The sequence below is a fragment of the Capsella rubella genome, unplaced genomic scaffold, assembly GCF_000375325.1.
Source record: "Capsella rubella cultivar Monte Gargano unplaced genomic scaffold, Caprub1_0 scaffold_3, whole genome shotgun sequence".
NCBI classification, from domain to species: Eukaryota; Viridiplantae; Streptophyta; class Magnoliopsida; order Brassicales; family Brassicaceae; genus Capsella; species Capsella rubella.
The window spans coordinates 6,040,494-6,062,190 of NW_006238921.1; the positions used below are offsets into that span (position 1 = coordinate 6,040,494).

Genomic DNA, 21,697 nt, shown 5'->3' on the forward strand with positions numbered 1-21,697 from the left:
GTTTTGTAATTAAGCACCATGTTTTCAAAAAATTAAATTAAGACCCTTAAAAATTACACTGATCAAAGCATACTAATATTGTATAAGAAGAATCTGGAACAGTTAATTAAGCTATGCAAATGATGCAAAACTTGACCTAACACTAGTGATGGAGAGGGACGGTTAGTTTATTAATCAAAAGTATTCTAAACTAAAGATCAAAATTTGAAAACGGAGACAATGAGAGGGTATATTCGTATTATCGAAGAAGTAGAAGGGTTCATCGTTTAGAAAAATCAAACTTTCTAATTTTGAAAATCCACTCCCCCCATTTCAAATCTGAGAGCTCGGAAGGATTCAAACAGCTCTCGAAACTTCAAAAGCGCTGGTTAAGCATTAATTAAAGTCGTCCTCAAGTTTCCGAACAAGTTGCTCCTTGTCTCAGTGTATGAGCGTTTGAAGTTGAATCGTCTTCATATTCTTTCCGCATGCTGAAAGAGAGCGGAAGCTAGTGCCTCGATTTACCATGTCTCGAAACGTTCCGAGAATCGAGATGCCGGAATCGGAAGAAAACGAGTTCGCGAGCTTGTCTCTGTTTTCGCCGTCAAGAGCTCCTCTGAATTCGATACCGGATCCGAGTCAGCTTCAGAAGGCGAATCATCTCGATTTAGTTCAGAAATTGGAAGGTACGAGAACGCAGCATCAACGAACAATGTGTCCGGAGAAGAGATTCGATGTTTTGGAAGGTAGAGCTGGAAATGCGAGTGGTATGCATGATTCGAACCCTAAGAATGTTGGTCGTAATGGAAAGTCTCGGTCGGAGCCGAACTCTGCGCAGAGTACGCCCACTAGGAACGGTGCTAGGGTTTCTCTTGGTGGAGGTTGTGCTACCGGCGCACGAGTTGTTCAGTCTTTCGGAGGAAGAGGAACGGCCTCGTATGCGAGGATTCCAAGGCGGATTTCTATGGCTGAGTCTGTTAGCTTTGCGGAAACAACTCCACATTTTGAGCTCAATGAAGATCATTCGTTTTGGAAAGAGCACAATGTGCAGGTTGGTGCATTCTTTAGGAGATTCTTGGTCAATTTGTTTTTTTTTTTCCGAACTTACTAATTCAGGGATCCTTCTATATGGTGTAGGTTTTGATAAGGCTAAGGCCATTAAGTACAATGGAAAGGGCTAGTCAAGGACATGGTAGATGTTTAAAACAGGAGAGTCCACAAACATTGGTCTGGTTAGGCCACCCAGAGACCAGATTCACCTTTGACCATGTTGCCAGTGAGACAATATCTCAGGTAAGCTTCATTTCAAATGCATGTAGTTCCACTTGAAGGTGAACATTAGCTAGTTTCAGAGGCTTTTAGTATTTGATGTGGTTACCTATAATGTTCTGGATGCGTATTATGTTGATTGCCAGGAAAAGCTATTTCACGTTGCTGGGCTGCCCATGGTGGAGAATTGCTTGTCTGGTTACAATAGCTGTGTGTTCGCCTACGGCCAGGTGAGATCGTAAATGATGATATGTTTAAAAGTTTCTGCTTGTTAGAATTTCCAAGGTGCAAACTTAAGAAACTTACCTAGTTACCTTTCTCTAATATAGACTGGTAGTGGGAAGACATATACTATGATGGGAGAGATATCTGAGGCAGAGGGAAGCCTCAGTGAAGACTGCGGAGTTACTGCTCGTATTTTTGAGTATCTATTCTCAAGAATTAAAATGGTATTTGCCTAACTTCCTCTCGACGAATCATTTCAAGCCAATATATTTCAGTACTAAAATAGGTCTTTTATAACAGGAAGAAGAGGAAAGGAGAGATGAAAATTTGAAATTCAGTTGCAAATGTTCTTTTCTTGAGATATATAACGAGCAGATAACCGACCTCTTGGAACCATCGTCAACCAATTTGCAAGTAATTCAATTTTTTTCCTCCATTACTTGGTTATTATATATCAGTCTGGTACGTTTAGTTTATTTTATTTGAGATAAGTCAGAACCTTGAATTCTATACTTCAGCTCAGGGAAGACTTGGGAAAAGGAGTATATGTTGAAAATCTTGTAGAACATAATGTGAGAACTGTTAGTGACGTTCTAAAGCTTCTACTACAGGCAAGACCTCTATACCCCAACATTCTGTTAAGAGTTTAAGTGTTCAAGTAATTAACTTGATATATTTTCCTTATGCTCAGGGAGCAACTAACAGGAAGATTGCTGCAACCCGTATGAACAGTGAAAGCAGCAGATCCCACAGCGTTTTCACGTGTACAATCGAGAGCCTCTGGGAGAAAGATTCTCTAACTCGTTCAAGATTTGCCAGGCTAAACTTGGTCGATTTGGCTGGTTCCGAAAGGTAGCTTGTACTTCTTACTGTGTTTACTTTTTCCTTTCTGACTGCTGAAATTATTTTTGATATATATACAGGCAGAAAAGTTCAGGTGCGGAAGGGGATCGCCTAAAAGAAGCAGCAAATATTAACAAATCCTTATCCACTTTGGGGTAATCCTAACAGACACCTGTTTACGTGTCAGTGTCTGCCCTCTGCTTTTATTGTCATGAACTTTTTTCTGTTGTACATTGGCAAGCGTCTCAACTCTGAGGTCAAATAATATGCGAATTTTTGATGAAAAATTTGTGAAGAAGCTAAAATATGAAAAGCATGCAAGGATGCGATATTTTAATAGCTTTGAAGCCTTTGGCAACTTAAAAAGATTATGAATTTTTAAATTAATTATTACAAGATAAGATGCCAACTATTTCTTACACCTTTTGCTATGCTCTACTTTTACATTCTTGTAACACAATCTTTGTAGCTACTAACACTTTTCCATACATCTGTCAATTTAGCTTAGTGATAATGTCTCTGGTGGATTTGGCCCATGGGAAACATAGACATGTTCCCTATAGAGATTCTAGACTTACTTTCTTACTGCAGGTATGACTATTAGAGCACTTCAACCTTCATTTCTTTTTTCTGTTGCAATTGCATGGGGACTTACTTAAGATATGGTTTCAGGATTCTCTAGGGGGTAACTCCAAAACAATGATAATAGCTAATGTCAGCCCATCTCTTTGGTTTGTACCAATAGCCATTCTTGATTTTTTCTTTTACCTTGTCTTGTGTATTTTCTAATTGTTATTGTCTTATCGCAGCTCTACAAACGAAACCCTCAGCACCCTGAAATTCGCACAACGAGCAAAACTAATCCAGAATAATGTAGTTGTAATTCTTCATTGATTACAAGCTCTTCTATGAAAGTTTGACCTGATATAAGGTTGCTTCACTTTCTAGGCTAAAGTCAACGAAGATGCCTCTGGGGATGTTACAGCACTCCAACAAGAAATAAGAAAGTTAAAGGTATGGACTATTGAAAAATTGCATCAAACAGCAAACTTTCCTACGTCTCATACGTAGTCATGTGAGGTGATATCAAAACCTTTTCATTTATTCAAACAGGTCCAACTGTCTTCCCTTGTGAAGAACCATGACTCTAGTGGGGCTCTTTCAGACTGCATATCTTCTCATGAAGAATCCAGATACTCTGGTACATGTAAAGTAGCAGGAGAAACAAGACAAGAAAAGTGTCACTGTCATGTGCACAATTCACTGAGAAAGAAGGTATTTACAACAAATTTGTGGATATCTTGCGACTATAATATTGAACTGGCTTGATAACTGTATAACAGGTGCAAAGTATGAAAGATAATTTGGTTGGTGCTCTCAGAAGGGAAAAGATTGCTGAATCAGCCCTTCAGAAGTCCGAGTCTGAGATTGAGCGTATAGACTGCTTGGTTAGTTTCTTACAACTTACAAGGACAGTTCACTTTCGTATATCCAGACAGAGACATCTCATGATGAAAACGAAATAGGTTACATTTTCATCTTATATGTTGACCCTTCGCTACAGGTTAGAGACATGGAAGAAGATGCTAAGCGCATTAAAATAATGCTTAAACTTAGGGATAAGAAAGTTGGAGAGATGGAATTGTGTTCGTCTGATTCATTGAGGAAAAAAGAGTGTCTCATTGAAGAAAATAAAACTCTAAAAGGAGAGATCAAGCTTCTACTTGACAGCATTGACAAGAATCCAGAGTTGACACGTTCGGCCTTGGAGAACACCAAGCTCCGGGAGCAGCTACAACGGTAAATCACCAATCAACTGTTTTGGAAGAGTCTTCTTTTTAAAAAACGTCCTTTACGCTGATCCTTACTTTCTTTACAGATACCAGAAATTTTATGAGCATGGGGAACGAGAAGTATTGCTTGCTGAGGTGACAGGACTACGTGACCAGGTTTGAGAATGCCTTTACCAAATGAACTTTCAGCCAATAATTCAAACTAAACTTTTGTCACTTGTCATGCAGCTTCTTGATGTTCTTGAAGCAAAAGATGAGTCCTTCTCTAAAAACGTAAGGAAGGTTTGGGGAAATATGCTATTCGTGATTTTTAGTTACTTGGAAACTGTTGTTGCTGGTTTCTTATGCTTGAACTTTGATAACACTGTAGGAGATCGAAATGGAAAAGGAATTTGAAGACTGCAGAAACATGAACTCTAATTTGATCAGGTAATATACAATATTATATAAATTCAATTATCTTTGGAGAAGGTTTGATTCTCATGAATATCATTGACCCTGTTGCATTTTTCTGCTTTGTGGTGGGATGTATAATGAAATAACGTTTGAGTTCTCTGTTGCATGATTATTTTAAACTATCATCTTGTTCTTGGAGTGTTTCAACATACATCGTAACTCTGTCATACCACAATTCTCCTATGGCTTGTGTTTTTTAATACTCCAAACCTTGAACTTGAAACTTTTTCATTATTCAAGTTTGACTAAATTGGAGAAGAAGCCTGCTATGGTATTGTCTCTTATGTTTTGTGTGTTGCTTTTCGATACAGAGAACTAGATGAAGTACAAACAGGACTTGGAAGATACTTGAATTTCAATCAAATACAATCCAACTTTGTAAGTATTCAGAGTGACAGAGAAATGATTGTTATAAATTTTTCTTTGCTGGTGGTTTATCTTTGTTGTACCTTTTGCAGGTTGCATCTACCACCAGAGGAGCTGAGCCGGTTAATCAAGCTCATAAACATTCAATGGTTTAGTGAATATTTGTACTATAAGAATTATATTCTGAATAGATTTACATACATATATTAAATTGTTTTGCATACTTAAAATTGCTTCATAAGGAAGTTCGTTTAACGCCCTTTGTTTCCCTTGAAACAGGCAGAAACAATGCCAACTATAAGTGAAACCCTAGAGGAGGTGGCTATTTCAGAGAGTAAAAACCGCAGCAACATTGGTAATCCTGATGGCAACAAAAATTGGCTTCTAAATGAAGCTCATGATGTGGTAGAGGAGAATGATAGATCAATGAGTATCCTAACCAACAGAAGTAGTATGGAAAGAGAAGTTGTACCTAGGATAGAAGGTTATGACACGGACTTAAGTGGCATGGTCAATAATAGAGATGCACTAGTGAAGACAGATGAGGGGATAGACCGGTCAATCCTGCAGTTCAAGTTAGGGAAATTAATGAAGGACCTCGAGGAGGCCAGAACACTCAATTGTCAATATGAAAAAGAGCATAAGTCGCAGTTATCTCAACAAGAAGACATTGATGTAGTCCGTGAGCAAGTCGAGACAGAAACTGCCAGAACCATCCTTGAGTTGCAGGAAGAGGTGATTGCTCTCCAGTCTGAATTTCAAAGAAGAATCTGTAACTTGACCGAGGAAAATCAGTCGATGAAAGATACTATAACTGCTAGAGAGGCAGAAATAAGAGCACTTAACCAAGACTGGGAAAAGGCTACCTTAGAACTAACAAATTTCATTGTCGATGGGTCTAAATCCATCAAAAATGCCTCTACACAGATTGAAAGTATAATATGTTCATTTCCACAAGTGAATGCGTGGATAGGTGATTATGTTGAGAAGGCTGCAAAAAGTTGTATAAAAAAGGAAGAAACAATTTTACTTCTACAGAAAAGCTTGGAAGATGCACGGATATTAGTAGCAGAGATGAATTTGAAGCTGAATTCCTTAAAGGGCGCAACAATTGCTCTCAACGAATTTCAACTAAGCGGCAATGCTGCAACAACTGAAGAGGCTTTCCGCTGGAATAATGAAATAGACAGAAAGAGCAATGAGGTAGATACGCTCGAGAGCGACCTGAAAGCAAAGCAGTATTCTATTCTGAAAACAGAACGACATGCCGAAGCTGCTTTTGCTGTTACCGAATGGCTTTCTGATTCTAGAAATCAACACCAATTGCTGGAAATAGTACAAGATCAATCAGTTAATGAATGTGGTACATTAATCTCTGCTTCTCCTTCTGCGAAAGGGAATGCTGATATTAGTTTGTCAAAGGATGGATATCTAAGTGACGCAATATATCCATATCCAAAGGGTGATGAGCTTTCAACATCAAGCTCTGATTTTTCAAACTGTAAATGGCAACATGATTGTGCACTGAACGTAAAATGTCAAGGAGTTTCAAGTTCTAGGTCAGAGGCTCAAGAAAGTAATAACACGACTACATCAGCAGGTTCGATTGCTAAGAATGGTTCTGCACATAATGTTTACTGTGGAGGTATACTTTGTTTTCTCTTACTCACCACTCTAAATCTTGAATGACTAAACCACAAGTTTTATTTTATATGTAAAGAAAGAAGCTTAAAATTTTGTTTTATGTAGATGGGAGGCAGTCAGTAGAAAAGCCATTTACTATCATGAAGGAGAGCGCAGAAACTGAGTGCAAATGTAACCTGGTAAGCTTTTATTAGCATCATTTCTTTTTGTGAAGATATATAAAGAAATTGGTTACATGTCAATGACAAAGTAAACCACTGAAATTTTATCTATGCAGCTTTCTTCAGAGGTATATATGGGTCTTATGCAGAGAATGGATCCTGTTGGAAGTTTCTTCGATCGATTTGAGGAAGTCAATGCTACCATGAAGGAAGCTGATCTCACACTATGTGAATTAGTAAAGGCCAATGAAAAATCAAATCATGTTACTGAAATGTGGCTTCAAACTCATGGAGAGCTAATCGTTAAGGAAAAAGTTCTGATGGATAATCTTGAACAGGTCAAGTCTACACTATCTGCATGCGAAAAAGAAAATCAAATCTTGCTAAATCAAACACACTCCACTTTGGCGGACATGGAAAATTCAGTGTCGTTGCTTGAAGAATATTTTCTGGAAACGAAAAGAGGAGTAGAAGAAACATTAGAGGCTTTGTTTTCCCATGTCCTTTTAGCTGGAAAAGAGCTTCTCCAATTGATTTCGAACTCAAGGCCATCGCTTGAACAGATTGTATCTGAAACCATGGAGAGAGAGTTCACCATGTATGCAACATACCAATGCCACACTGGGAAACTGATCGATCAAATTTTGGATCAGAGAAAACAGGTTATCACTCCACACCTTTCAGGCCAAGAAAACCAACAGTCAGTGAAAATTAATGCCATTGGGTATAGTGCCGAAGATGAAGTCACTGGAAAGAACAACAGAGCAGAGATCATCACAGGTTTAGAAAATGATGAAGTTGTTCATTCACATGAAAGCCTATTATATGAGAACCTGTATCTCAAAGAGGAGCTTGACAGAAAAGAAGCTTTGTGTGAAGGCTTGCTTTTTGATTTTAGGCTACTTCAGGAATCAGCATCAAATAAAAGAGATATCAAGAATGAAATGGATGAGCTGTTTGAAGCATTATGCAAAGTACAGCTAGAGCTGGAGCTGAAAGCAAGTCAAGTTCATGATCTTTATGTGCATAACAAGAATCTTGAAAATTTCTCCAACGATTTAAAAACAGCTTTGTTCACGTCAAAGTCCGATCTAGAACAGGCCAAAGAGAGGATACAAAATCTTGTGGAGCAGAATGATGAGTTAAGGGTCCTCGTTAGTGATCTATGTACGGAAAAGGTTGCAGCTGAGGAGGGGTTGGACGAACAAAAGGATCTTGTCAAAAGGTTGGAAAAAGAAATCCTTCACTTGACTACTACAGCAGAAAAGCAATTGCTCTCTGCAGTCAAGTCCATTGAAGAAAATTTGAAACATACCAGCGATGAGAAAGATCAACTTATTGAGGAAATATGTTCGTTAAATAATAAGCTTGAGTTGGCCTATGCTATAGCTGATGAAAAGGAGGCAATTGCTGTAGAGGCTCGTCAGGTATGTAGCTTGGAGCTTTTTGTTTCTAGATGAATTATTTGATCCTTAGCAAAATTGAATGGTTGACAAGAATTTAAACTTGTTTTCGTGTAGGAATCTGAAGCAAGTAAAATATATGCTGAACAAAAGGAAGAGGAGGTCAAGATTCTTGAAATTTCTGTTGAAGAACTTGAGCGAACAATAAATATATTAGAAAAACGGGTTAGGTTGCTTTGTTTGTCATTATATCTGAAAGGTATTGCATTAACTTTTATACTTACTTATATGTGAGCTATTTTGGCTTCCAGGTGTATGATATGGATGAGGAAGTTAAAAGACATCGTACCACCCAAGATTTGTTAGAGACAGAGCTCCAAGCTCTCAGACAGAGATTGTTTAGATTTGAAAACTTCACTGGTGTGGTAACAACCAATGAAAGCACAGAGGAATATAAGAGCCACATAAGGTCAGCCAACCTAATCGTACTCAAGATATTAGTTTCTCTCGTATATCTTTCTCGGAGAAGACTGAATTTGGTAAGAACAAATGTATTATAGGTCTACAGAGCTGCAAGGTGCGCATAGTCAGATACAAGTCATCCAGAAGGAAGTAGCAGAAAAAAACAAAGAGGTATGTTATATTATTGGAATACTCGGCTCAATTTCTCCATGAAACTTCCTGATATTTGCAAAAATGATTATTGTTTGTTTATTTACTTCTACCTTGTCTTTCCTCACTTACAGATTAAACAGCTAAAAGAGTATATCTCCGAGATTTTACTACATTCTGAGGCTCAGTCATCTGCTTATCAAGAGAAGGTATTAAATTTGTAGACTTTAGCAGTACTCGGCACTTAGTTTGATTGTTGAATAATTTAGCACCAGCAAACTACTAGTTTCCGTGCTACACATTTTGTGCATTTAGTGTCTCTGTTGGAGATATTTGATAGCAATGGTGTATTATTTCAATTAGAACCTCGAAGTGTTATTTTCCTTAATTTGTAACTAATATTGTTTCTTTGTTTCAAATCTCAATAGTATAAGACTTTGGAGGTCATGATTCGAGACTTCAAACTAGAGGACTCAAGTTCGGCAGCTGCAGAGACCGTATCACATAAAACTGATAAAAGCTCAATAAAGAGTAGAGGTTCAAGTTCACCCTTCAGATGTATAGTTGGGTTGGTACAACAGATGAAACTGGAGAAGGATCAGGAATTGACCATGGCAAGGGTTCGAGCTGAAGAATTGGAGTCATTGCTAGCTGTTAAACAGAAAGAGGTTCAGCCTACGTTCATTTGATTGTTCTTATATTGTGGAATCTGGAGTGCTCACAGATTTTTAAATGAACGTTGTCAGCAGATTAGTTTCTGTTCACCTTTATTCGATTTAGAGTGACAGTGAATATTTTCTTGCTGGAACAGGTTTGCACATTGAACACGAGGATAGCTGCAGCTGATAGCATGACTCATGATGTTATTCGGGATTTACTTGGTGTGAAATTGGACATAACCAGCTATGTTGTAAGTATCTCAGACTATATGCCATCTTCAGGAGACTTCATATGCACTTTTTCTAAATGTATCGGTTTCTTTGTTGGAATATTTCAGGACTTGATTGACCAGCACCACGTCCAAAGAGTGGTGGAAGAGGCTCAGCAACAGGCTAAAGAGATCTCGTCCAAGGTGATGATGCTATATCATATATGCTTAACGGCATCTACTTACTTCACTTGGTTTCCAATTTTGTTATTGATACTTTTTTGTCTCTTTCAAATTTAGGAGCAAGAAATCATCAACCTGAAGAGACATATTGATTCTCTTGTTAAGGAAAGAGAGAGGTTAGGCATATTCTACTGATACTAGAACTGTTCTCTTACGAGCCAAAGTGCTAATTTCTCTTGCGATGTTCCTGCATTTTTGTGGACAGCTGCATGTCAGAGTTGAACAAGAAAGATACAGATGTTCTTGCGACACAGATATCTTTGGACCAACTACAAGAGCGAGTTCAGTTGCTTTCTATGCAAAACGAAATGCTTAAAGTAAGCAAAAGTTGTTTCTACATATACTCTCACCACCAGCTCTATTTATTGGATGTGTTTTCTTTAACTCACTGACTTTCTATCTTCCGTTTGCAGAATGACAAGAGCAATTTGCTGAAGAAGTTAGCTGAACTTGATCGAGCAGTCCACGATGCACGGGCCAGTAACCATCGCGCTCCACAGAAAACAAAGGTACGTATAAGGGGCTGCCATAGTTTACTGCATGTGGCCAAAACCAAGAATAATTGCGAAGAACTCAACGGTTGATTCTAAGATTCTGAATTTCGTTTTATCAAACAGGAAACATTGTCATTTAAGCTTGCTGATACTGATTATACCAAGAGACTGGAAAACGCTCAGAAGCTTCTTTCCCATGCTAATAACGAATTGGCAAAGTATCGCAAAACGAGCACTAACCACTCATCTACAAGAACTCAAGGACAGAGCTCCAATACAAGATATCGGTAAAGAGTTTTTTTTCCAAAGCTTCTCTTCCCCTTGGCTTTGTTCTTGAGAGTATATATCGCACGAGTCAAACTCAAACCTATCAACCTAGTCCAGCAATCTGAACAACGCACAGGTTCTGCAATTGCGGCTAAGCAAATCAGATTGTAGAGTGTTTTATATGGCTTGATCGTTCACAAACAAGTCCCACTTCCAGTAGCTTGATGGAATTACGTTCTTGGGATGTTGTTTTCTATGGAACTTTAGTTTGTGTGTGTTAAATAGGAATTGTTGTGTATAAGAATCCATATAACATGTCGCTGCAATTGGCCTGTTTTTTGTATTTGTATGTTAATATTTCTATAAAGGAAGAGATTGCAAACGGTGATCCGATGTTCAGACCTAACATGAACTCAAGATATTAGTCCCATTTCTCATTGCTAATATAAAATTTAAAGTTTTGGTCCTCCTCTAATTACGGAGTAAACATGAACTCAAGATATTAATCGTCTTACTTTTGTAGTTTTGTTGTATTTTGTAGATAAATAGTAAATACAACAAAATGCTAAACAAAACATAAGACCTTAAAGGACAAAAATGGCACAATAAAGGTTCCCATGGCTTCATGCTGCGTCTGCCGCCTCCATCTTCAACGACTCATCCTGAGACAGTTTTCATTAAAAACAAAGACAGGTGATACTCAGACCGAGTTTGTAGATAATATTTATGATCAATGTGGAAGAGTGTGGGTTAATGATAAGAAATAAAACCAGATGCAAATGGTTATCCAGAAACAGAGAAACATCATCTTAGCTAAAAACCTATAGAAAGCATTGCAGGAGTCCAAACCAACCACACACCTTAATACAGACGTAGATGTAATGGACATCAGGGCTTTTGCCAATCGCAGATTCCACTGAACTTCCCTCATCATCTAGAGGAAGAGGTTTTGTCAGTTCCCATTTTGGGATTTCTAACGGTTGATCGGTTAAACTTTTGTCTGCAAAAAAATAAAACATGGAACTTTTGTTTCAAACCAAAACTATGTCCACAAACAGTACATGTAGCATATATCCAGATAGGAAGTACACGGTGGTTTCTGAGTTAAAGCTGACCTATAACATGGAGTTTCGTTGTCCAAGATGTTTCTTTAAACAGCTGAAGACGGTAATTGGGAGCTCCATATGTAATCTGCAGAGAACCGATTAAATATCAATGTGCATGCATACACAAAAAGGAAACACATAGTAATAAACCTCATATGAAGAGTTTACCAGGATATAGACTCCTTTATCCCTGAGGACCCTGAAGTTTTCATCAACTGCTTCATTATATGTGAAAGGATCAAGAAAGAAAACATACAAGGAGAAGAAGAAAGAAAAACAGAAACCAGTATATAATACCTCCAAACCTCCTCAAGCATTTGTCTTGAGTATTGCCTCGAATTGCTCCCACACTATACTTGACAAAAAAAAAAAGGATTAGACTTTTCGTGAGAAAATCATAACCAAGAGATAGCATACGCAAAGAAAAAGTAGTCTTGACTCACCAAAATGGAGTCTAAGGTTCCTGAAAACACAAAAAAAAAGTCCAAAAAATCTTATTAGATGAAAACAAAGTACAATGCACATAGGCTAATAATGGGATTCAAACATGTACCAAGAATACCTTTATCAATAACAGCATCAAAGGAAGCATCTTCAAATGCCTTCATATCACGCACATCCATCTTCAAATCTGTTTTCACATGATCGAAAATATAGAAGCTCATACTCAATCTAGTAATTAAGTGATTCAGGCAGACACAAATACATCAAAACTAAAATCAATTAGAACAATTCCTCTACTTATATCTCTACCCCAAAATGCAGCACTAAGCAGAAGAAATCAAAACCAAAAGAAACGTACATTTGAGCTGAGGACGATTAGAGTGTTTCTTAATCATGGAATCAATCACCACAGAGGAGATATCGATACTGACAACATCTTCGTACCCATCATCCACCATTCCTTCGCTGAACGCTGCATTACAAAACTAAAAATCAAAACGAATACAAAAACTGTGAAACCCAAAAAGAGTTTTCCTTTGTTTTTTTGTCTTGAGATACCTGAGTTTCCACAGCCAACGACGAGGACACGTTGATCACGGTGAGGGACATAGAGATTAATGAGAGGAGCTAAAGATGAATACTTCTGATACCAATCGAACGGTTCAGATTCATTGGTGTAACGATCATCCCAATACCATTTCTCGCTGTAAGATTGCGTCGGCACGTCTGTAGCCATCGCTTTCGTCTTCTCCGTCTCCCTCACTCACAAACCAATCGATTTCGTTTCACTCTCTGATCATAAGAAGGGGAAAGAGAGAAGAGAAACGGTCATAATCTGATACATGAGGGACCACGGTAGTGGTCAAAGACCTTCCTAACAAAGTCACGTGACGTGGCTTAAAGAAGCAACTTAACGGCCGGACCGGTTTCCCGGTTTGCTTTAATCCGTCGATTAAGATTAAAACCGGAATACAAACAATTTTTTTTTTTTTTGAAAAGAAACGCAAGAGTTTCTCGCACAGATGAAGAAGAGAAGACAATGGCGAAGAGATGGAAATGGTGTACAAGTCTCGTGCTTCATTGTAGTTTCGATGATCAAAAACCCAGATTATTCAGCTCTCTCGAGCAGGTTCTCGCCAAAAAACTTGGCTTGCTTATCTCCTTCTCGTGGCTTTGATTTCAATCTTACTGTGAAATTTGTTTTGCTGAAACAGTGTGGACTGTCGTGACTGATTTTATGTGTTCTGAATCGGATATATCCGATTGACGAAGATAAGCTATTGTAACATTTGGTCCTTGGTGGACCATTTGATCCTCGCTTAGGCCTCAATGAGAAATTTCATTACTTTGTCAAAAAAATGCTATGTGTATCTTCCTTTTGCTTCCATATCGTTTTTCTAAATGTAAGGGTACCAGAAACATATTTCCAGTTATACTTTTTTTCTTGTTTGGTTTTCAAAAGCAGAGAAATTGCTTGATCAGGACAGGAAGCTTGCTCAGTCTGGTTACACAATGTGTTGTGGTGTTTTTGATTGAAGAAATTTTATCTACATACTGAGTGACTTTCATTACATCTCGCTTGATTATTCGTTTTAACACCTTTAGTAATGTTTCCTCTCCATTGGTATATAATTGTATACTAAATGCTCAGAATCTTTGATTTTCAATGAGGAATCAAATTTTCAAGAAGTGATCCTTTTTCATGGTTTTCAAGTGATGCTTGTTGTCTCCCACCTCTTTACATGTTTTGCATTCCCTTTTAGAATCCCCTTGTCTAGGGGCTGCAGTATATGCTTTGCTAAGTTAATGTATATTCTTGCTTTTTGGTTCTGCAACCTCACAGGGAATAAATCTTCATGTATGGAAAAAGGTAAATCCTTTCAAGCAAAGTATAAAGGCTTGATTCTCAACACAAAAGATGCAGTCTTTTTCTTTCACGGATAAATAGAAGCTTAATACCTGTTAAAAGATTGATACTTACCCGCATATTCACTAGTTTTCTTCCTGGTTTCTGCATATCTTCTCATGGCCAGTTCCGGTGGTGATCATGATGGTATCATCTCTCTCTCCCTCTATTACTTTTAACTTTCCTATCTGATCAAACACACACCGACTTACCAGCGATGAATGATGGATGTATGCATATGAGTCCTAGATAGACCACATAATCATATCCATCATAGGAAACAAAGCGTGAGATTTGATATCTGATATCATCAATGGTCCCACTTATATTTATCCCATTGTTACACTGTAATTTATGAAAGCATGTTTGAGGGGTCATTTAAGGTTCCAAATAACTGTGATACTTAAACCTTTTGGATAATGGTGTTGCCCTGTTTTGTTAGAAAGAAAGTAATTAGATTCAGTTCCCTTTCACTTAAAGCTAAATGTACAGGTCAATTTGCACAAAGGTAACTTTAGTGAGAAATGCTTGCAGAAATTATAAAGTCTATATCTGATGCCCCGCCAACGCATTACATGGTCAAGATAGAGTCTTTCTCACTCCTTACAAAGCATGCTATAGAGAGATATGAAACTGAGAGCTTTGAAGCTGGAGGCTACAAATGGTATGGCATCATTATTACACAACTTTGTTCTTCTTTGTTTTAAAATTATTAACAAAACCCTTTTCTGATTGAGATTAGTAATCATTGCACGTGCTGGTATCTTAAACCCTTCTTATTGTTGGAAGTTGGAACCTGCCTCAATTATTCAGTGCTTTTTGTTGATGGTTCCTATTCTGCATTGCTTTATGGTGTGGTCGGTGGTTATGTTTTCGAAAACTTTCTTTTATTCAAAAGACACTTTTCAGTCTTCCTTTTCGCTCTCTGCATAGTGGACTAGTATAAAGTCTCTAGTCATGTTTTCAACTTATAAGTGGATCGTTTTCCCTGTGAAATCTGGAATTTTTTTTGTTTCTATTTTAGGCTGTTTAATCAAATAATGTCAATATAGTAAATTACTTTGCATTACTTTTTAACATGTCTTACAGAATAAATGGGTTTGCTTGCAGGAAACTTGTTCTGTACCCAAATGGAAATAAGAGCAAGAACACGAAAGATCATGTTTCTGTTTACTTGGCTCTTGCAGACTCTAGTTCATTAAGTCCAGGGTGGGAGGTTTGCGCTGTTTTCCGTCTGTATTTGCTGGATCAAAACAAAGATAGTTATTTGATCCTTCAAGGTAGATTTGTAACTTTTTCTTTCACTTCTTCAAGTTTGCATTGTTTCTCTAGTCCTTTTCCCACTCTTCATATGCATTTCGTGTTGCAGGAAAGGAGAGACGGTTTCATGCTGTCAAGCGTGAGTGGGGATTCGATAAATTCATCCCTACTGGTACCTTCGCTGATGCGTCAAACGGTTACCTCATCGAAGACACATGTATGTTTGGAGCTGATGTGTTTGTTTCTAAGGAGAGAAGAAGTGGGAGAGGAGAATGTTTTTCAATGATTAAAGATGCTACTAGCTCTAAGCACGTCTGGAAAATTGAGAATTTCTCCAAGTTAGACAAAGAAAGCTATGACTCAAATGCTTTCTTCGCTGGAGATAGAAAATGGTAACAACAAATTTGTCAACAATCCCCAAACCATAAATTACAAGCTAATAATAATTGTTCAAATGCAGGAAGATAAGGTTTTATCCAACTGGAACAAAGCAAGGAACAGGAACCCATCTTTCTATCTATCTAATCCTTGTAGATCCTGAAACCATTTCAGAAGGTACAAAGATTTTTGCAGAGTTTACAATACGAATATTTGATCAGTTACAAGGCAGGCACATAGCTGGGAAAGGTAAAACACCCACAAACTCATTTCTTGTTACTTGTTATATAGATATGAGTCCGTTCACTTCTTGATATGTACTTTGTATCTGTTTTGCAGTTAGTAAATGGTTTACCCGATCAAGCTCAGAGAACGGATGGGTTAAATATGTATCAATGGTCTATTTCACGCAGCCAAACAGTGGTCTTTTGCTCAAAGATGTCTGTCTTGTTGAAGCTGATGTATGCATTCTCGGAATCACCAGTGCACTTTAATCTTGTCATGGTTGATATCAAAAGTCACATTTGTGAATTCTATATTAGTTCGACTTTTAATATGTCTGTTTTGTACTTTACGCCAAATTTACAAATTACACCAAAATCAGAGGCGTACATTCTTTGAGGACATACCCACCTCACTCTTCTGCAGATCCACTAGCATTGCCACTGCCTTTTGTAGTTCCTTCTTACTGCATAAATCGGGCAGAATATCGCGGAAAGTTATGGAACTAGAATGCATCCCATTAGAAACCATCTCCTGGAAAATGTCTAAGGCAGTTTTAAAATCACCCACTTGACGAAAACCATAAACCAAAGTGGTGTAAGTAATTATATTAGCAACTATTCCTCTTTGATACATCTCGCAGAAAAGATCCATCCCATCATCAACCCTTCTTGCTTTGCAGTAGCCATTAATGAGTGTATTATAAGTCGAACAGCTCTTGCTATCCATGGAATCAAACACCTTCCTAGCCTCAGCTAGGTTGTTCTGCTTGCAGAGTCCATGGATCATTGAGATATAGGTGATAGTATCGGGGACTATACCTCTACTGAGCATCTCTGCATATAATTTTTCAGCCCTCCAAAACGTGCTGAATCTGATCATCATATTATAAGTTTTAACATCAGGCTGCAAACCACTGAGGAGGAGATCAGTGAATAGATTCCATGCTTCCTCCAACTTACCCGCTTTGCACATTCCATGGATGATGATGTTATAAACACCAGTATCCATATCCATATTTCTCTCCCTCATGACCTTAAACATTTTCAAAGCCTTTTCTAGTTTCCCATTACCGCAGAGGCCACGCACCAAAATGGCACAAGTTATGCTATCAGGGGACACACCATGAGAAATCATCTCGTTGAAAAGGCTATGGTCAGCATTAAGCTCTCCCATTTGGCAGAACCCGTGAATAAGAGTGTTGTAAGATACAGTATCAGCAACTAATCCTCTTCTTGACATCTCACGGAGAAGTGCCACTCCATCCTCTACCCTCTTATCCCTACAGAAACCATCTATAAGAGTATTGAAAGTGACTACGTTTGGAGAGCATCCCTTGGTAGCCCATCAGCTCAAAAGTGCGTTTTGCATCATCCAGACGAATTGTCAGTATGTCTCGTTGAAGCTGATGTGTGTGTTTATGGAATCACACTAGTGCACTCTGATCTCATCATCTTCTGGTTTCTTCTGTCCCTGATTTCACAAATTGCACTATTTTCTTGCCTCTCTGTTTAAAGATTGGTCAAATAATGTTGTCCAATTCTTTTAAAACTCAAAACTTAAAAAGCCAAAATCTTTGAGATTGATAATGCAAACATATAATAATGATATTGAATATTCTTCTTAATATAATTTTCTTCTTAAAAGAAGCAAGAAATACAAATTATGAATTTAACTTTCTTATCGCAACAGTACCATATAAATAATTATATAAATTTCCCAATTGCTTAGCTTTTTTCCTCCAAAGTTGAAAAAAAAATCTGAATAAACCCATCTCAGAGTTGATTGAAACTAAAAAGCCAGAAAGAGTCTAAAATACAGGAGAACGAGACCCAATTCTGGACAGAACAGAGAAGCTAAAACCTGAGACTGGTTCAGGTTTCAAGCTTGGACCTTGTTAGACTTGAGTGGCTTCACTACCTCCCAGGTGAAATCAGCATCATCCCTTCCAAAGTGGCCATAAGCAGCAGTCTTCAAGAACCTACCATTACCTCCTCTCTTCAAATCCAAGTTAATCGAGATCATACCTGGCCTGAAATCAAAACTCTCCTTAACAATCTCAAGAATCTCCTTGTCTGGTATCTTCCCTGTTCCATAACTGTCCACGAACACAGACAATGGCTCAGGGACACCAATGGCGTATGAGACTTGCACAATGCACCGCCTTGCTAGTCCACTAGCAACAATGCTCTTAGCTGCTTGCCTAACGATGTAAGCTCCACTCCTGTCAACCTTGGTTGGGTCCTTTCCGGAGAAAGCACCACCTCCGTGTGCACCCCATCCACCGTAGGTGTCGATGATGATCTTACGGCCGGTAAGCCCTGCATCTCCATGAGGACCTCCAATCACAAAACGACCAGATGGGTTGAGATGGAAGATGGTCTTCTCATCAAGGTACTTCTCTGGGATCACAGGCTTGATCACGTGCTCCTTGAGATCAGCTGCGATCTCATCGTTAGTCACAGTCTCATCGTGCTGTGTTGAGATGAGAACAGTGTGGACACGTACAGGGACCATAGCTCCGTTTTCGTTCAAGTACTCAATAGTGACTTGAGTCTTACCGTCCGGCCTCAACCAGGGGCAAGTTCCATTCTTGCGAACTTCAGTGAGCTTAGCTCCGAGCTTAGTGGCGAGAACGTGAGTAAGAGGCATGAGCTCAGGAGTCTCATCAGTAGCGTACCCAAACATATGACCTTGGTCACCAGCTCCAACCTCCTCTGGTTTCTTGGTGAGATGACCATGAACACCTTGTGCAATATCAGGACTCTGTTGCTCGATGTTGACAAGAACCTTGCAGTTGTCAGCATCTAGACCAACATCGGCAGATACGAAACCGATCTCACGGCACGTTTTACGGACAATCTGCTCGTAGTCAACGTTAGCCTTGGTGGTGATTTCTCCAAAAACCATGACCATGTTAGTCTTGGTACAGGTCTCGCAAGCAACTTTGCTCTCAGGGTCTTGTTCAAGGCAAGCATCGAGGATAGCGTCGGAGATCTGATCACAAAGCTTGTCGGGATGTCCCTCGTTGACGGATTCAGAGGTGAACAAAAAAGATTCCATTTTTCCGATCCGATTCAACAAAGAAACCTAACAAAGCAGAGAAGATGAACAAGATCAATGAGAAAAGTATAAACACATAAGAAGAATCTTCGATCAAAAATATAGATTCAATAACCAGATCTATAAAATCAACACTTGGTTCAAACTCAATTCGAATCATCACTTCAAACAAAAATGATTACTTTGTTCAAATTCTACAGAAATGCAGAGTTCTGAGAACGTAAGAATCGAAGCATAGATAATAACATACCTTGAAAGGTGAATGAGAGAAGAGTTGAGCTAAAGAAGTGTGGGTAGAGTACAAAGGTGAAGGAAGAGCGCAGAAGCATTATATATACAAAGCTCACGAGGGGGTGGTGTAAGATCGTAATTTCGTCCAGATTCATTCCTAGTTTCATCAGACTTGTGTTCAGACAATGAGATCTAGATATCTGACGGTTCATAATAGATCTATAAATGTAAGATGGTTTCAGCCGTTGGATTTGCTTCACTGGACCACCGCGTGCGAGTACAACTAGACACAAGCATCTAAATGGAGATCGAGAATCACAATTATTATAATCACTGTCGTTATCGATAATCTAATTAATGCGACAAATCATCTCTACTTAGTAGTAATAGTAGGTGTAGATATTTTTTCTTGAGTATTGTAAAATCTAAATTTAACGAGTTAATGATAATTAGTAAATATCGTAGATCATGGAGTAGAAGTTGTGTCATTAGACAATGGTTTTGTGTTGTGTCGGTGAGTGAGAACGGGGGGAACGTGATTTACCGGGGAACCGGAGGGGGCGGTTGCAAGTGAAATAGAGATTACACATACACAGACACAGGCTGTTGCTTTACTCTTTTATTGAAGGGTCCACTGGCCACCGGTAAATTGACAACATAGAATTCTTCTTTTTCTTTTTTTTTTGCTTTTCAGTAGTGAGTGTCGGCTAGCTTGGTTGTCAAAATAAGAGTCATGGTGGATATATCTGATCTAGTCCGATCTGAAAAGGCAAAGAAAATAGTCTACTGCACAGCCACTCTGCGAAGATCTTGTCCGGTTTGGAGTATGCTAGATTGAGTTATTGGGCTTTTAAATGGGTCTAAATTAACGAAATACACTTAAAAAAATTAAGCCCATCTATGACGCAGTTGTTAAGTTATACAGGTATAATTGGGACTTTAGGAAAACAGAATCGGAAAAAGTATTCCAAGGTCGTATCAACTGAACTATAAACTGTGACGGTAAACTTATTAGCATAGAAGATTCCAATCGAGCCGATATATCTAAGGTATATCACTGCGACGGTTTAGTCTTATGCATCACTAAAGATTTCACTAGGATCGTTGTTGGGAATCCATATTTGGGACAGACCTTGTGGCTCGAGCCCATATGTACTTGTCGCCATAAACCCAAGTCGTATAGGTAGGTATGCTATTGGATACAAGAATAGCAAATCATGCCGCAGCTACAAAATTTTGAGATTTGCTGACTCTATCTCTAAGAGTTTTGTCGTGTACCAACTCTACGATTTAAACTCTAATTCATGGAGTGTTTTTGATGTCCCTTCCGACTGGTATACACAGGATGATGCACGTGGCGTGTCTGTCAAAGGAAATACTTATTGGTCTGCTAAAGAAAAGTATCTATCAATGGGAGAGATGGCTCATTTCTTGATCTGTTTTGATTTCACAAGAGGGAAGTTTGGACGGCGTCTTCCTCTGCCGTTTCAGTTTGACCGTATAGGAGGGACTGTGACTCTTTCGAGCAACTTGCTGTCTTGTTTCAGCATTGGGATGAAGACTTAGAGATTTGGGTTACGGTTAAGATTGAACCTGGAACGGTGTCGTGGAACAAGGTGTTCTTAAGAGTTGATACGTAACCACTCACTGGTTTTCAGTTTGGAGTTACAGCAGCAGGGAGTTTTTTTATTCACCAAGAGAATAAGTTGGCTGTGCTTTTTAATAAAGGTAAATACCACAAGGTGAAGACTCCCCGTCGCAACACAGCTTATATCATTGGAGAGGATGGATATTTCAGAAAATTGGATCTCGGCGAAGAAACTTCAGAAATTCATGATTGTCCACTTGACTGCTCATATGTTCCAAGCTCAGTGCAGATCAAGCAAAGAGGCAAAAAGAAAAAGAAAAAAAAAAAGAGCGAAGAAAAGGGGGGAACTTGATTACTAGTTAGTCCTTTTACAGTAGAACCGTAACATTTATGTGTTGTTTTGATAATTATTTGAACACAATTTTGTCAATCTTTTTAGAAAAGCAAGAGAGAATGGGAAAAAAGAAAACACACATAAAAGTAAATGAAGTTCTTGGTGGCATCGTAGACACCAAGGTGGAAACAGAGGTGAGATAAGACACGAAAGCTTCAAGGTGGTTTGGTTGACATGTAGACGCGACGACCAAATATAAATTTATCACACGATCATCACCCTTTCAAGGTCAAAAGATGCTCGCTTTACATCTTGACCTCCAACATTTTACAACTAAATTATGTTCCATTATTCCATACGAATCATATACTACTATAAACATTTATCTTTTCTTTTCTATTCAATACCAGCCGTCTATTTTGGTTTTCTTACATGCTAAAAATATTCAATCGTAACCCCAAAAAAAAAAGAAAAAAAGAACTAGTATGTGAAAAAGTCAAATGTTTATGTATTTGTATAAGAAAGGGTTGGAAGAATTAAAA

The 21,697-nt window shown here is 38.4% G+C and overlaps 5 protein-coding genes and 1 pseudogene across 6 annotated transcripts; 3 read left to right on the top strand and 3 right to left on the bottom strand.

Moving 5' to 3' along the window:
- Positions 1-330: 330 nt before the first annotated feature.
- On the top strand, positions 331-11,009 carry LOC17892910 (kinesin-like protein KIN-12C). The gene is made up of 34 exons (XM_006296750.2): positions 331-1,030; positions 1,117-1,272; positions 1,395-1,478; positions 1,578-1,697; positions 1,774-1,887; positions 1,992-2,084; positions 2,165-2,325; positions 2,397-2,471; positions 2,820-2,907; positions 2,989-3,047; positions 3,126-3,189; positions 3,265-3,330; positions 3,430-3,591; positions 3,660-3,764; positions 3,881-4,116; positions 4,196-4,265; positions 4,338-4,382; positions 4,480-4,538; positions 4,877-4,943; positions 5,024-5,080; positions 5,211-6,576; positions 6,681-6,754; positions 6,853-8,163; positions 8,257-8,364; positions 8,451-8,608; positions 8,700-8,772; positions 8,886-8,960; positions 9,180-9,419; positions 9,563-9,661; positions 9,749-9,823; positions 9,920-9,978; positions 10,068-10,179; positions 10,276-10,371; positions 10,480-11,009. Exons 1-34 carry the CDS (start codon positions 506-508, stop codon positions 10,645-10,647), a joined length of 6,420 nt encoding a protein of 2,139 aa, XP_006296812.1. The 5' UTR covers positions 331-505; the 3' UTR covers positions 10,648-11,009.
- A 65-nt stretch (positions 11,010-11,074) lies between these two features.
- LOC17892754 (methyltransferase-like protein 13) lies at positions 11,075-12,966 on the bottom strand. Its single transcript, XM_006298379.2, has 9 exons — positions 12,732-12,966; positions 12,532-12,645; positions 12,292-12,360; positions 12,173-12,192; positions 12,027-12,079; positions 11,898-11,928; positions 11,739-11,814; positions 11,484-11,623; positions 11,075-11,285 (listed from the first exon to the last, which is right to left on the bottom strand). Exons 1-9 carry the CDS (start codon positions 12,907-12,909, stop codon positions 11,247-11,249), a joined length of 720 nt encoding a protein of 239 aa, XP_006298441.1. The 5' UTR covers positions 12,910-12,966; the 3' UTR covers positions 11,075-11,246.
- Positions 12,967-13,066: 100 nt separating this feature from the next.
- LOC17890885 lies at positions 13,067-16,289 on the top strand. 2 transcript variants are annotated; one of them, XM_023785395.1, is made up of 8 exons: positions 13,067-13,302; positions 13,388-14,043; positions 14,207-14,226; positions 14,614-14,743; positions 15,190-15,359; positions 15,449-15,731; positions 15,800-15,966; positions 16,057-16,289. In XM_023785395.1, the coding sequence occupies exons 2-8, from the start codon at positions 14,030-14,032 to the stop codon at positions 16,209-16,211; spliced, it is 939 nt and encodes a 312-aa protein (XP_023641163.1). In that variant the 5' UTR covers positions 13,067-13,302; positions 13,388-14,029; the 3' UTR covers positions 16,212-16,289. The 2 variants fall into 2 exon arrangements, with proteins under 2 accessions (XP_023641163.1, XP_023641164.1); XM_023785396.1 differs by having other exon boundaries at positions 13,068-13,302; positions 13,388-14,226.
- On the bottom strand, positions 16,237-16,983 carry LOC17892923 (pentatricopeptide repeat-containing protein At1g12775, mitochondrial). Its single transcript, XM_023785397.1, is given in 2 exon segments — positions 16,237-16,346; positions 16,348-16,983. Coding segments are annotated over 2 exon segments (732 nt in total). The 3' UTR covers positions 16,237-16,250.
- A 560-nt stretch (positions 16,984-17,543) lies between these two features.
- On the bottom strand, positions 17,544-19,362 carry LOC17893672 (S-adenosylmethionine synthase 4). The gene is made up of 2 exons (XM_006297680.2): positions 19,253-19,362; positions 17,544-19,029 (listed from the first exon to the last, which is right to left on the bottom strand). Exon 2 carries the CDS (start codon positions 19,000-19,002, stop codon positions 17,821-17,823), a length of 1,182 nt encoding a protein of 393 aa, XP_006297742.2. The 5' UTR covers positions 19,003-19,029; positions 19,253-19,362; the 3' UTR covers positions 17,544-17,820.
- An 866-nt stretch (positions 19,363-20,228) lies between these two features.
- On the top strand, positions 20,229-21,173 carry LOC17892152 (annotated as a pseudogene).
- Positions 21,174-21,697: the final 524 nt, after the last annotated feature.

Bases quoted from the DNA above. Each gene is read 5' to 3' on its own strand.
- LOC17893672 (XM_006297680.2), bottom strand. From the start codon at position 19,002: ATGGAATCTTTTTTGTTCACCTCTGAATCCGTCAACGAGGGACATCCC.
- LOC17892910 (XM_006296750.2), top strand. From the start codon at position 506: ATGTCTCGAAACGTTCCGAGAATCGAGATGCCGGAATCGGAAGAAAAC. The intron at 2,472-2,819 runs GTAATCCTAACA...CTGTCAATTTAG, and splicing joins AAATCCTTATCCACTTTGGG to CTTAGTGATAATGTCTCTGG. The intron at 8,164-8,256 runs GTATGTAGCTTG...GTTTTCGTGTAG, and splicing joins TTGCTGTAGAGGCTCGTCAG to GAATCTGAAGCAAGTAAAAT.
- LOC17892754 (XM_006298379.2), bottom strand. From the start codon at position 12,909: ATGGCTACAGACGTGCCGACGCAATCTTACAGCGAGAAATGGTATTGG. The intron at 12,361-12,531 runs GTACGTTTCTTT...ATGTGAAAACAG, and splicing joins TAATCGTCCTCAGCTCAAAT to ATTTGAAGATGGATGTGCGT. The intron at 11,624-11,738 runs GTCAGCTTTAAC...ATTTTTTTGCAG, and splicing joins AACGAAACTCCATGTTATAG to ACAAAAGTTTAACCGATCAA.
- LOC17890885 (XM_023785395.1), top strand. The intron at 14,227-14,613 runs GTATCATCTCTC...AAATGCTTGCAG, and splicing joins TTCCGGTGGTGATCATGATG to AAATTATAAAGTCTATATCT. The intron at 14,744-15,189 runs GTATGGCATCAT...GTTTGCTTGCAG, and splicing joins GAAGCTGGAGGCTACAAATG to GAAACTTGTTCTGTACCCAA.